We start from the raw sequence: 13,713 nt of genomic DNA on the forward strand, positions 1-13,713 counted from the left end.
CGTGGCTGACTTAGTTTAATTCGTACAGCCGATGTGAAGATATCATTGACGTATGTGGTATGAAACAGTATCATTGGTTGCCGACTCCCAAATTTACCAAATGAATTGTTTTTTCATTCAAATTTGCTTTTATCGATTGCCCGATAATTCGGAAAATTCTGCGGGCCCTTTCCGTGTAAGAAAAATCGATTGACAAGGGTACTTATTTGCGTAAAAGGCAGAATTTCAATACAACTAAATTTTATTATAACGAAGCAAACTGCCGATTTTACCGGCTTTGTTTTATCGAGGTTTCACTTAGTTGCAATATCAAATCATGTTGCTTCCTGTTCTAAACTTGAGGGAATGGACATGCTGCCACACTCATTCGTACAGGAAACGGCCAGTCTGTCAGATACCTACATAGCTACACAGTAAGGAATTTTCGAGCAGGAGATAGCTTTTGTTCTCATTGTCATAGTTGGCGGGTTTTTTTTAAATTCCTGCTTTACGTGCTTGCCTCCCATGTAACATGGCACCTCATCTGTATGGCAAAGGCACATGATGCCCCACTGGTCACACATGCCTGTATCTTTTTGCCATCAAGAAGGCAGAATCTGCCAGCATAACCATGCTAAGACAGTCTTCTGCGGCCTCTCGGCTATCACGCTATATTAAGTTTATTATTTACATAAGTGTATTTTGCAAAAGTGTTTGAAGGCTATGTTGTTCATGTTGACACAGTACTCATGTGTTGTCCTTCCTTGGCTGTTTTCCCACTGTTTCTTCACTTCCTAGAGTACATCTTGTTCATTTTCTGGGCACTACTTTTTCTTAACTCTCCAAGTGAGTCTTGTATTTGCTTTTAATTTAATGCTTATGGGGCCATTTGATGTTGCTATTTTTGTGTTAATTCCACCAAACACTACCTAAATGAAACATTATTATTTCGTCCAAAGAACTTACACAGGCTGGGCACTTTATGGTAGCATGTTTACAAAAGTAACACTGTATTTGACAGGCAGAACATTGCCACTTGTCTGTGGTGTTTGATTGAAAAAGTACCATTAATTCGGCCGTGAATAGAGGTGGATAATATGGCCAAACATGTTGTTGCCTCTAGATAGTGTTTGCTTTTGAATGCTAACTTCAACCATGCATACCAGGCTGCATGTCCAAAGATGGAACCACATGTAATCATTTCTATAGTCCATTGGACTTCTTGATGGCCTAGACAGCCGTGTTGCAAGCTACCATATCTGCACAAAACTGAACTGTTCATGGGCAAGTGTCTCGTTACATATACAAGTAGTGACATACTTTGCCAGCTGTTTGACATCACAATGATTGCATTTTATTTTCAGCTAATTGCATTGCTGGTCCATGTGACAGTAACATGCTTTTTAACATTGCATGCTCAAATGCCATTGCTTCGCAGTTCTGCGAGTGGATGGAGCTACTTGAATTGCCCGAAGGCCTGGAGGTGCATCTTAGTAACTCACACGTAGCACTTAAGCCTTTGGTGGTGAGTGAAAAAGCGGTTGACGCTTGCTCAAATTTTTTGTAGTCTTTGGCTGCCTTTATATGTGGAAATTTTCAGAGCATGCATGAGTTTACTTTCATTGAGGCTGCATAAAAACAAGGGGGAGGGGGATGATATTCATATTTTTGCAGTAATCTGGTAGTCTGCAACTTGAAAGAACATGTGGTGGTTGAGAGTTCAGCAAACAGAGGTCAACCTCAAGTTAATTCATGTACAAACAGTAAGGTAAAAGGCCACCAAGCACTTTAGGTAAACTTAAGAAATATCTTAACAAGTGAGACCTTTCATTGAGCTGAGCAAATTCTGATTGGAGGACATGTAATCTACAACACTGCCAATTTTGAATTTGCATGTTGGTATGATTTTGCATTGTATGTGCTCTATGTTCAAGCCTTGTGAGGTTTCTAGTAGGATAATCTGATAGTCTAGATTTACTGCTTATTTGGTTAAGTGCTTACCACTGATAGTGGCTCTATTGGCAGAGGCTGCTTACTTCCTCAGATGAAGGTATGGCAGAGAAAGCAGTTCGTTTTGTCAAGGCATTGCTCCAAAAGGTGAGTGTCTTCCTCTTCACCTAAATTATTACCATATGGCAGGCTTGCTTTGAAGCGAATTCACCTAAACGTTCTTTTTCGAATATAGTGATCATCAACAAAATTAGTAATGCATCATGTCTCATCAATGGCAGGTAATAACTGCTCAGAGGTTTGCTTCGTGGCTTTTTTACGTATGTAAAATTGCCAAGTGTCCTTTGTTAGCTGCTCATAGATGGCTTGTATTGACATCATCAGGGCAGCTATCTTGGGGTATGATGGCACGTTGAGAAGCTATGTACACAGTAATAAGCGTGGCAGCACAAAAGCACAACAGGCGTGTCTTGCACTGAGCAACAAATCGGTAACAGTGATAATTTGGGGAATAAAGCTCAGCCTCAAAAAGCGAAACAATATATGCATGATAATATGGTGCACTGACATCATGTGCCTGCCATGTTTGGGTACTTGAATGGCGAGAAGCTGGGCCTGTGACGTCACATGAGGACTACCTGTAGGCAGTAACAAGGTCATGGAAAAGAAAGGGATATGATGTGTTTAGTATGCAGTAAAAGATAAGTCACAATAAACTTTTTAGTGTCAAGGCTCTGTTGTGGTGACTGTTCTAAACTACTGCCTCTGCCATTGCAGGCCACTTCATCTTGCTGGTTATGTGGGAGTTTTGGAACACCTAATGTAGATATAGATTGTGGTAATGAATTATTCAAAGCTTTATATATATATATATATATATTATTAAATGCTGAATGGTTGTGGACATGTTGCTCAAGGGCTATGATGTTCATCTGTTGAGCAGGAGGTAATAGGCTTGATCACTGGATACAGCGGATATATTTTGGTGGGGGCGGAACACAAAAATGCTTGGGCTTCAAGCTTTGGCTACACAATTAAGAGCCTCAAGTGGCCACACCTAATCAGAGCCACTCAATATGGTGTTTCTGTTCACCAGGGTGTGGCTTTGGGACGTTGTCCCTTGCATTTTATAGGAGAAATGCTTAAAATTTATCTGTATTAGGGTTTAGCCAATATATAAACCTACATTCAGCTTTGTCATCCCATAATAATGCTCAGAGTACTTGAAGGGACAAAGGTACTGTGGCCCTAAAAAATACCAACATAGTTTAGAGAAAGTCCAGATACCTTTACTTGAGAACCATTGCCGTGCTGCATTTTACATGGTTAGTAATAGTATGTGGTGGCAGGCATGTACACGAGCAAGGAAGGTGAGTAAAATAATTCACCCAGAAAGGCCTGTGGGAGTTTTCTAAGTATGCGTAAGCATTGTGTCACTTGCTCATCTCCATGCAGCCCTGTGAATTGAATTGAATCCTGGGGTTTTACATGCCAAAACCACAATTTGATTATAAGGCACGCTGTAGTGGGGGACTCCGGATTAATTTTGGCTACCAGGGGATCTTTAACATGCCCCCAGTGCACGGGACACTGGCGTTTTGTCATTTCGCCGCCATCGAAAAGTGGCCGCCGTGGCCGGGATTTGATCCTGCAACCTTGTACTTAGCAGCTCAACACCATAGCTGCTAAGCTACCGTAGCAGGTAACCACGCGGTGTCATTAGGAATGTATTGAAACTTGATCTGACCAGCATAAATAACAGGGCTGCGGCGACACGAACTCCTGCACACAGAGGCACAAGGTGAATTGATGATGCAAGCAAACTACTGCAGGTGGCGGCGCCAGGTGGGCTGGCGACATTCCGATCATTATAAGCCATTATTGCTCTTTAGCGCCTTATCCATCTGCGTCAAACCGTGATCAACCGTACTCCAGCAACGGCTGCGTATGGAGCAGCCACGCAGGCCTGTGTTCTCGCCGCTTAATTCATGTAGTGAAAGGCAGCACGGAGGTGAATTCGCTCGCGGCTGCGGTCCCTAACTTGAAAGTGATCGTCTTACGTGATGGACGGACAGGTTTACTCGTTGAGTAGGCATAGAAATGCTTGTGCATTTAAATAGTATTATTGTGCATTAATTGAACTTGCGCACTCGAAATAAAAAGTGAATATGGTTCCAGCTGTGAAAGTTGCACAGCAGTTTATAGCTGTCAAGCTGAATGCAGTAGCTCACAAGTAGCCATTATTTAATAACTCCTTCCTTGCAGTAATGTGAAAAATGATCAGTTCAATTCATGGCTTTCAGTCTGCTGCCAAATGCAGGATTGAGCAGTTTTTTGCCAATTGGCAGCATCCACTACGTGCTGCATACTTTTTGTGTAAGGCCCATGCCTTCTTGTACAATACGAAGTATCTTAGAACAGTTATCTCAAAAAAATTTTCTAACAACACTGCTTTCACAAAGTGAGGGGAAGAGGCAAAAAGCTTTGCTTTAAAAAGGACACTCCTGCCTTGTTTTTGGTCAAAGTACTGTACACATTGTTCATAAAGAGCAATGCCATTCATAGCCTTACTTTTACTGGTCCTGGTGAACAGACCTGTAGCTGTAGACGAGGAAGAAGCTCTTCGTGAATCGGTTTGTCCAGCCCTTTGACACAGTGCATTTCTTGATCCCAAGCATGTCAGTGATCTCCATGGCCTTTTATAATCTTGCACTGTTTGCTTTTGATAGAGCAAAGTACATTGAGCAGTGGTGGAACAGCTGCGACACTTGCGCCAAGAGCAGTTCTCTGTGCCACCCTCCTCCAGAATGGCATTTTAATAGTAAATTGCACCTAGCCTGCTCCAAAGAAACATAAGAACGAAAACGTTGGTCCATTCATGTGATTGTGTCTTGCATTGAAACCAAATAAGAACTTGTAGAATATGACCACCAGCAAAAGTAAAACAACGCATCACTTTGGAATATGGCAGTGATGAGGGTTTGGATTGTTTTTGCAACAATCTGTTGGCTGCTTATGCATCCCTTGTGCTTTCACAGCCCTGCAGTTTTATGTGAATACGGGCACATGTAATTCGAGGTCTCACCCTTTCTCTCATTCTTTAGGTGACTTAGGGGAAATTACTCATACTAACTAAATTAAAGAAATAAATTAATGGCAATGAAAGTGCATAAAAAAGACAGCTTGCCGCAGGTGGGGAACGATCCCACGTCTTCACATTACGTGTGCAATGCTCGATGTGAAGACGTGGGATCGTTCCCCACCTGCGGCAAGTTGTTTTTTCATCCACTTTCATTGCCATTAATTTATTTCTGTAATTCATTTAGTGCAAGTAACTTCCCCTATGTTGTCCTTGGTGCCTTTGTTTGTTGGATTCTCATGATATGATTAATAAAAATCGGGCCCCTCGGTTAACCCCCTTTCTTCTTGTTCTTTAGGTGGCTGTAGTAAGACGTTCTGTGGCCCACCCTATTGTTTTCATATTTTTTTTAGGGTTTGTTTTTCTGCTTCTATGCTTTTTGCTCAAGGCTGTCCTTTGTGGGCTGGCACAAAGTTTGCAGGGCCACGCAAGAATTGCAGCTCGTTCAGCTAGTGGCTGTTGCTGCATTCACTTCCTAATGTCATGAGACTGAGGTGAAAGGGGTGGGAATTCAAGAATGCCCCAGGAAACCATGAGCTATCTCCAGAGCCAAGTGTTGCTTTTTGGTGTCTCTTCAGGTGGTCTTGTGTACCATACATACTGGTTGTTCAACTATTTAGTCATCAAAAATAAAAAACAACTGAAGGCTTTATGCGGACTGCACTTATCCTATAATGATGGTGGTGTCATCATGCTAGTCAAAATGTTTTTTATTGTGAAGAAATAAATATTCAACTAAGTTTAATGAGCTGACTTTTAATTACCTTCCCTATACTCAGAGGCAACATTCTGTGGCAATGAAGGGAAAGCTATGGGGGCGGAGCTACTGCACATGTATTACCGCACCAAGTAGTCCAACAGCACTTGGCAGCGCATTCGGTTTCTTGGAACAGACACTGTATTGACGCAGGTTCCACATGCGATGGTTTTGTGTTTGCCCCAGACGCAGAAAAGCTGCAAAATAATTCAACTTTAACACTCAGTGGTGTATTTTGTCTTATGTGCTGTTGTAATTAAGGTGTTTGTGTTTCCTCTTCCCCAACATAAACTAACATGGATTAAAGTGTGGGTCTTTTTTTCAGAGGCACTCACTTGGGCGCACCTTTTCCTCAATAGCTTTCTCTTCATTGCTGCAGAAAGTTCTCTGTGCATATAATCGATAAGGTATCATTGCAAAAGTTGTGAATGATGTGAGGAAAGGACTAATAACTGTGTTTAAAGCAATCTAGGTCATGGTGATCTTTTTTTTTTCACATGAAAAGAAGGCTGCATCTGTGTGCCAGTGATAGCAGCAACCACATGTACAAACCGCATCATTTAGTATGCAGTGCAACTTTGGACATTTGAAGCAAGGTATTTATTTATTTATTCATTTATTTATTGTACCCTCAAGGCATACAAGCATTATAGAGGGGAGGGGTCAATCTTTCAACATAAATACAGTTATTTGCACATACACAATTGAAAATTTCAAGAATGGGAATGAATGTAGTTTCTAATAACAACGACAATTGAAACACTGTCATGCAAGGCTTGTACAATAATTATGGCATGAAAATACTATTACAGTCAATTAAGACAGTAAAAGATGAAGTTTTCAACGGACATAGAGAACGTTTACAGAAAAAAAAAATGATGGAATGCGTTAAATTGCCCTGGCAAGAGTTTTATGAAAATGGTCATAGTTGGTAATGCTAACTAATGAGGCGGGAAGATGGTTCCAGTCAAGGCTGGTTTTGGGCAGGAAAGAGTGCGAATATGTTACAGCATTTTGGTGAGAGACATGGACTTTGTGGTGGTGATCAAGTCGAGATGAAACAAAATTAGGTGGCTTAATCAGTCGGCTCCTAAGAACATGGTTATGATGATAGATCTTGCGAAACAAGACAAGTCGAGATAGTTTCCGTCTGTTTGCAAGCAGGGGCAGATTAACTTTGATTTAATGTTAGTTACGCTGGAAGTTCGATGGTAGTTACTTTGGATAAAACGTGCTGAACGATTCTGCATTGCCTCTTAGTTATTGGTAAGAGTTGCAAGGCCAGGGTCCCAGATTGATGAGGCATATTCGAGATTAGATCGGACATAAGTGATATATAACTGTTGCATGAGTGATGAAGGTGTGAGAGAGGTTTCTTTTCAGGTAACCAAGCATGCAATTGGCCTTTGATGTTACGTGGTCGATGTGGTACTTCCATGAAAGGTCATTAGTAATATGTGCACCGAGGTATTTATATGTAGTTATGTATTCAAGCGCCGTGCTGTGAAGAAGGTAGTTGAGGCAAGGCATGTTATTTCGTGATACTCTCATTGATTTACATTTAAGAATGTTGAGTTTCATTTTCCACATTTCGCACCGAGCAGAAATATTATTTAGGTCAGTTTGACGGATTATTGTGTCAGTATAATTAGAAATGGTGCGGTAGATAACGCAATCATCAGCAAAAAAACACAGAAGAAGCAATGCTAGTAGGTAAATCATTAATGTAAATCAAAATTGGAGGACGCTTAAGCTTCGCCTTCAAGAGTGGAACGCGACAGCGTTCCCGTCGACCCGCCAAGGGGCGTAAGACAATGGGTTACGGCGCAGCGATCACTTACGAGGCGCCCCGCATCGGACGCGGTGAGCGTCGAGCAACGGAGCGTTCGGCGCGGCAACGAAACGTGCGCCTGAGCAAGTGGAACGAACCAAAGAACTCTGTGTCTCGGAGCCCCGGGGAAACGACGCACGCCAGCCAAACGTCTTGATCGGCACGGGCAGAGAGATAGAGAGATAGTGATCTAAAGAATGGAAGGACGCTTGATTCTGCAACCCGGGTGGGAGCAAGGAGAAACGTCGTCAGGGGAGAGGGAGTCCGGGACGCGACGCGCCTCGCACCTGTCCTCGCACAACCCCAATGCGCGCGTGACGCGCCACCTGTCGGGGCAGCACCGTACATTGAGAGGAGGGGATCTTCTATGTTTGCCGCAAGATGGCTCTGCGTGTGCAGAAAGCGCTGAAGAAATGTAGCGGAAACGCACTTCCCTACTCGTGTAACTGCAACTTCTGTAAGTTACATGTTCATAATTACCGATATACACCGCAGTATAACTTTCTACGGCTCGTTTCTAAGGCAACACCGCATTCACTAGAGGCGCTTTTGCACCGCTTTGAAGCATGGAACTCGTAGCTGAGTGGTAGAGTCTCCGTCTCACACTCCGGAGACCCTGGTTCGATTCCCACCCAGCCCATCTTGCAAGTTGTTTTTTATTCATAAAGTGCCTGCCGGGATTTATCGCTCACAGCCAACGCCGCGGACACCGACGCCGACGACACCGGATTTTCTGCGACACGAGCTCCTTAACGCTGTCGCGTTAAAAATAGTAATGGGCCTAAAACAGCCCTCTGGCACTCCAGAGAAAACAGGTGTCTCTAGAGAATCGGTTCCATTCACCGTGATGAATTGTGTGCAGTTAGAAAGAAAGTCGCGCATCCAGGGTTGTACTAAAGGGTCAACGTTTAGCCTTGTTAGATTTAGTATAAGGAGCTCATTGTTTACACTATCAAAAGCTTTCACAAAATCCAAGTCTGTGCAATCAGTGATGAGGCCGGCGTCAAGGAATGTGTGAAGGTTATCAGTAAATGTAAGTAGCTGTGTTTCACACGAAAAATGTTTACGAAAGCCATGCTGGGATGGATGAAAGAAGTTAATCGACTCCAAGAAGTTAACTAAGTCAGTAAAGATGACGTGTTAATATTTTTGCACGTAACAGATGTTAGCGATATCACACGATAATTACTTGGGTTGTGTGCGTCACCAGACTTCTAGGAAGGCACAACCTTGGCTACTTTCAAATCCTTGGGTAAGCATCCATCGCTGAGCAATTTGGTGGAAATGTAATTCAGAATGATAGGGCTGTATTCATGAGTGTTTTGCAAGAATTTAGTGTTGATGCCATCCCGGCCACATGAAGATGATCGTTTTATTCTGTTAATAATAGCACGAATGCCGGCTGGGTGAAGCATGATGGGATCCATTGGTGTAAGATGTTGCCTCGGATATGAAGGAAGAGTGAATATTGGTTCCCAGAACAAGTTTGTAAAGGTGTCATTAAAGATTGAGGTGCAAAGATGCTTCGCAACTGGTTCACCATTGTTATTGAGAGGTACGTTGTTGTTGTTGCTGTTTTTCATTGTATTCCAAAAGCGTTTAGGGTTAGTTTTGAGTAAGGATGGAAGCGCTGAATGTGAAAAGGTAAATTTCGCCATTTTCAGTGCCTCTGAATATGGCATAGAAGCAGCTTTGTAAACAAGCCACCTCTCCGGGTTCGGCGATATTTTTGCACTACGAAACAGCCTGCTTTTTTTTTATTCGATAACCGCTTGAGATACCTGTTGTACCAGGAAGCGTTAGTGTTGTCGTAAGCAGCTCTTAAAGGAATAAATTTGTTAGTTAGATCAACTACTTTTGTTCTAAAAGAATTCCAAAGTTCGTCGACGAACTGCTCATTGTAGGTTGAAATGAAGTTATCAAGAAAGGAGGAAAGTTCAATGTTAATAGCATCATAATTGCCACCATTGTAGTCCATTATTTGTTTGAGCCATTTTTGCGCATGTGTAGATGGAATAGACAATGTAAAATGAAGCACGTCATGGTCACTTAATCCAGGCACATGAGTAACAAGTGACGTCATGTCAGGAGCAGATGTAAGGACGAGATCAAGTAAGGGCAAAGTAGTAGGTGTTACACACGCATGTAGGTGAACAATCTGCGATAGGTGAAAATCGGAGCTTGTGTTAAGAAATTCGCATTTACATTTGATAAGGACCAAACATGCCCACTGAAAGCTGCCAACGGAATTGGGAAAGGGTGTGGCCATTCATTCCTGCTATGGAAAGCTAGGTCCATATTTGACAAGATTGACTTTGCTAGTGCTGCAGTCTCTGGCGTGCAGACATGGTGTCACAGGGTTCTTAAAATATTTGTGGACTTTCTTTTTAATCTTGGAAAAGAGCCACACAAGACCTAGGTTGCTTTCAATACTGTTATTGGTCATTTCTATACATCCTGCACAACCTAATGAAACCATTGTTTCTGCATATGAAAAAAAAAAAATCATGACTAGCATTTACGGTTGTCAACATGCACAGAGTGCCATTGGTGTAAAGCCCTCTGTTACTTTTAAATACTTAAGGACATTTAGGGGACAGCCAGTATAGCAGCCAAGCACTGAAAATGCAGGCTGAAACCACCTAGTGCAATGGCTTGGCAGCTGTGGCATTCTACATTTCTAGCACAAGGTTGCTGGTCCATTTGCTGGCTAGTATGGCTACATTTGATGGGGGCTATATAGAAGTAAGCTAAAGTCCTGAGATGTCTGCTGAGAACACTAATTCATTACGACTAATGCAGGGTTTTGTTTTATGGCATCTCTCATAAGCTCAACATGGCACCCTATCAAATATTGCAGCTGCCACCCATCTTTCTATGCCAGTCATAGTAAACTGCTTAAAGTGGCTTTTCATTTAAGCACTGTCGCTTATGTTGCCTAACTACAGTGAAAGCTCTTGCACCTTCCCCCCAGAGTCTGGCCACTGAGGCTGTAGGACACCGCCTGCGCACTGAACTTCTATGCTTATCTGTGGAGAAGTTCACTGACATCTGGCACCAGCGAACAGCAGCAACAGGCAAGTCGTGTTTGCTGTCTCTGCTGCTATGTACTAGTTCTGAAATGTATGAAGGTACCTTCACAAATTTAAAGCCTTTGGTTGGCTTTCTTTCCAAATTTGTAAACGCCAAAATACTTAAAACTTTGAGCACTGGTTGCTTTAGATTTCCTGATCTTTCAGAGCTGGTGGAGGAGCAGAATACATTTCTCTGTAGGTGTGGTGATTGCTTTATATGTGCAGTGCTCCGCCCATAGAGGCACCACTCATGTCCACCTAGCGGGTGCTTTCGAAAGCATGCGCGGGAGCAGTAGCAGATGACAACCTTTTGCAGCAAGGATGGTTGAATTTTGCGGCTGCGATTTCTCTTTTGTTCTAGTGCCAGACCACTGGTTCTGCGGTGAAAGCTGCAGGAAAGGCACAGGCCTCCATGATAGGAGACATGTACACAATGTTACCGGAGTTTGGAACAACCCAGTCTGCACACGTGCCGGGTGCATCCTGCACACAAACACAATGAAGCCAAATTACAAAGTGGAGCTCGTGTTAAGGAGCCGTTTCGTTTTGTTGGCTATGTCTCGATTGTCGTTCTTATTTATTTTTTTATTCTACTTTTGCTGCATTACTGTTTCTGTACCTTAATAATAGGTGCACGTTTTTAGGTGCATTGGTGCAGACATTATATCTAAACAACTCTGCACGGTGCGATGCCGACATGCATTGTAGTGATCTTGCTACTGCTGAATACACGGGACATTGCTGAATAACTGCCGTGAAAATCTCTTCACAAAGAGCAATTGTGAAATTGTTTAAGGAAATGTGAACCACCATCACCGAAGTCCCTAAAAGGACGAGTCAGTGCAAGCGCTATGTAGTTAGCACTGCACCGCTGATGTAATTCTGCTGTGTATGTCAAAGAACTGGCCTTCCCACTAGTTTTAAAGGCAAAGCAGCACCAGCCAAGGTAGATGGGCGCGGACAGCAAGGCCAGGTTTAGTCCTTTCCGGCGTAAACATTTCACTCTTACGGTGCGAAAGATATTAACAAAAAAATAAAAAATTGTTACAAAATGTACACAAAAAAAGTACTCATCTCTCAAACAAACAAAGCAGTCTGCATGGTAAGTCTGCTCAGATAGCAGCAAGTGTTATTGACTTCACAAAAAAGATGCAAATCTTTAAGAGAAAATTTAACAGCAGTACCATATGCAGCAGCAAACAGCAATCCACATCCTGGGCTATTTCTTTTCTAAACCACTTTTCCATGTAACTGCAATGTTGAAGATGTCCTTGTGCATAAAGAATGAAGTGGGTAAAAAAAGCACTGGCCTGTAATCATTCTGATAAAACATGGCATGATTTAACCACACTGCAAATGAGGCGACACGAAAAAAACCTCATACTTAAAAAAAATATCAGCAATAGTTCTGCATGAAACAACTAGCAACAGTGCAACATGCACGAATCCACGCATAAAATAGATTCAAAAACATGAGCTGTGTGACAGCTGGTGCCTTAACAGGCCGCATAAAACCAACAAAATCAGTGCTTGCAAGCCTCAGGAGCTTTAACACACAACATGGCAAAGCAGCAGCAAACGGTAGAAGTAGTAAGTGGAATCTTGAACCTAAGCGAAAAGTCGTTAACCTGTATGCTGCAAGGCAGACAAACCGAACCAAAACATAGGCACGTCATGATCAACTTTGTCGCTTACCTGTGTAAGCATATTCAAGAGCAACAAACACTAATATGTCAAGAAGTGTGGGAACAAGAAGTTTCCTATGGCAGGAATGGTGGCTATTCATTCCTGTTATCGCCCTCGTACATGAGGCATTGCGGGTAAGGAGTAGAAACACATCATGAGCAAGTTTTCGTAGGTGTTTGAGAACACTACACAAGAATTGTTTTTTGACATGCCTTGAAACTTTGGCTACCACACACATGTGACGGTTGTTGATTATTTAACTTCAAAAACATGAATCAGACACAGACACACGAGCAGCAACGCATAAATTTACGGTGGATGGCTACCTCTTTCTGGAGCGCACATAGCAAGGCTGCCACCAGTGGCATGTTTGTTGGCGCACTCTACGCATATGTCTGTATAGATAGACTGATTCATTGGTTGTTTATTCACACCAACGAAACCAAGAAAATAGGCATGATACTAGAGGGAGAAGAGAATGGGTGGGGCTGTGGGCACTGTAACCGCCTTACAATGGGCACCTGAACTATCCCACTACAAAAGATGAAAATAGAGCATTATGTAAAGCAGAGGTGCATGATAAACAAAAAAAAACTATGAAAGAGAGGTGTGAGGAGAGTAGACAAAGAGAGATAAAGCTCTCCATGGGTTTGATGGCCCTGCTGCTTTTGAAGACTCCATGCACAGTTGCTGTGGTCACACCTTGTACGATAGACGTTGAGATACATTTTGTTTCATCAAGCTAACACCCCTCCCATTAAATTGTGTGATCCCTGCATTTAGTGCGGCCTATTGGCAAGTGGAACACTATTGCTTTGGCTGCTTCAAGCCCTAGATTGTGGGAAGGGGTCAGTGCTAGGGGTGTACGGATAGTAATCTTTGAGACCGAATGGAATACAAATTAAATGGTGCTAGAGTTGAATCAAGTCAATTTTGGAAAACTTTTCGAATAATGAAAAGTTATTTTCACAAATAATATAAAAATGTAAGCATCTAGTGTTATTCGTAACATTAGCAAGTTTTTAACATTTGATTGCATATTATGAAGCATTGTTTATTCAATGCACAAATGGAGCATTGAAAAGAAATATTCAGTTTGTTTGCATATCCAAAACTCGTCGGAGAGTGCAAATAATGGCTGTATAGCTGGTAAAGTTTGTCTCCCTGAGCGACATAGTCTGCTCCTCTACATACTAACCTGTCATGATTTATGCTTATACTGGCATGTAGGGGTAAAATTTATTGTACTTTTGTACCAATTTTATGTTTGATTGCACACATTGGACATTCTGAAATC

At 42.3% G+C, this 13,713-nt stretch overlaps 1 protein-coding gene across 7 annotated transcripts in view; it reads left to right on the forward strand.

Annotated features, from left to right (window-relative positions):
- Positions 1 to 13,713, forward strand: part of LOC139051281 (uncharacterized) — a 211,713-nt gene that overhangs the window by 156,068 nt on the left and 41,932 nt on the right. For 6 of the 7 annotated variants that reach the window (XM_070528283.1, XM_070528286.1, XM_070528289.1 and 3 more), the window contains 3 exons: positions 1,418 to 1,504; positions 2,005 to 2,076; positions 10,631 to 10,737. In XM_070528283.1, the coding sequence (XP_070384384.1) occupies positions 1,418 to 1,504; positions 2,005 to 2,076; positions 10,631 to 10,737 (266 nt within the window). The remainder of the gene's footprint in view (positions 1 to 1,417; positions 1,505 to 2,004; positions 2,077 to 10,630; positions 10,738 to 13,713) is intronic. The other variant, XM_070528284.1, reaches the window with a different exon arrangement.

The sequence above is a fragment of the Dermacentor albipictus genome, unplaced genomic scaffold (genome assembly GCF_038994185.2).
Source record: "Dermacentor albipictus isolate Rhodes 1998 colony unplaced genomic scaffold, USDA_Dalb.pri_finalv2 scaffold_11, whole genome shotgun sequence".
In the NCBI taxonomy this organism is placed as follows: Eukaryota; Metazoa; Arthropoda; class Arachnida; order Ixodida; family Ixodidae; genus Dermacentor; species Dermacentor albipictus.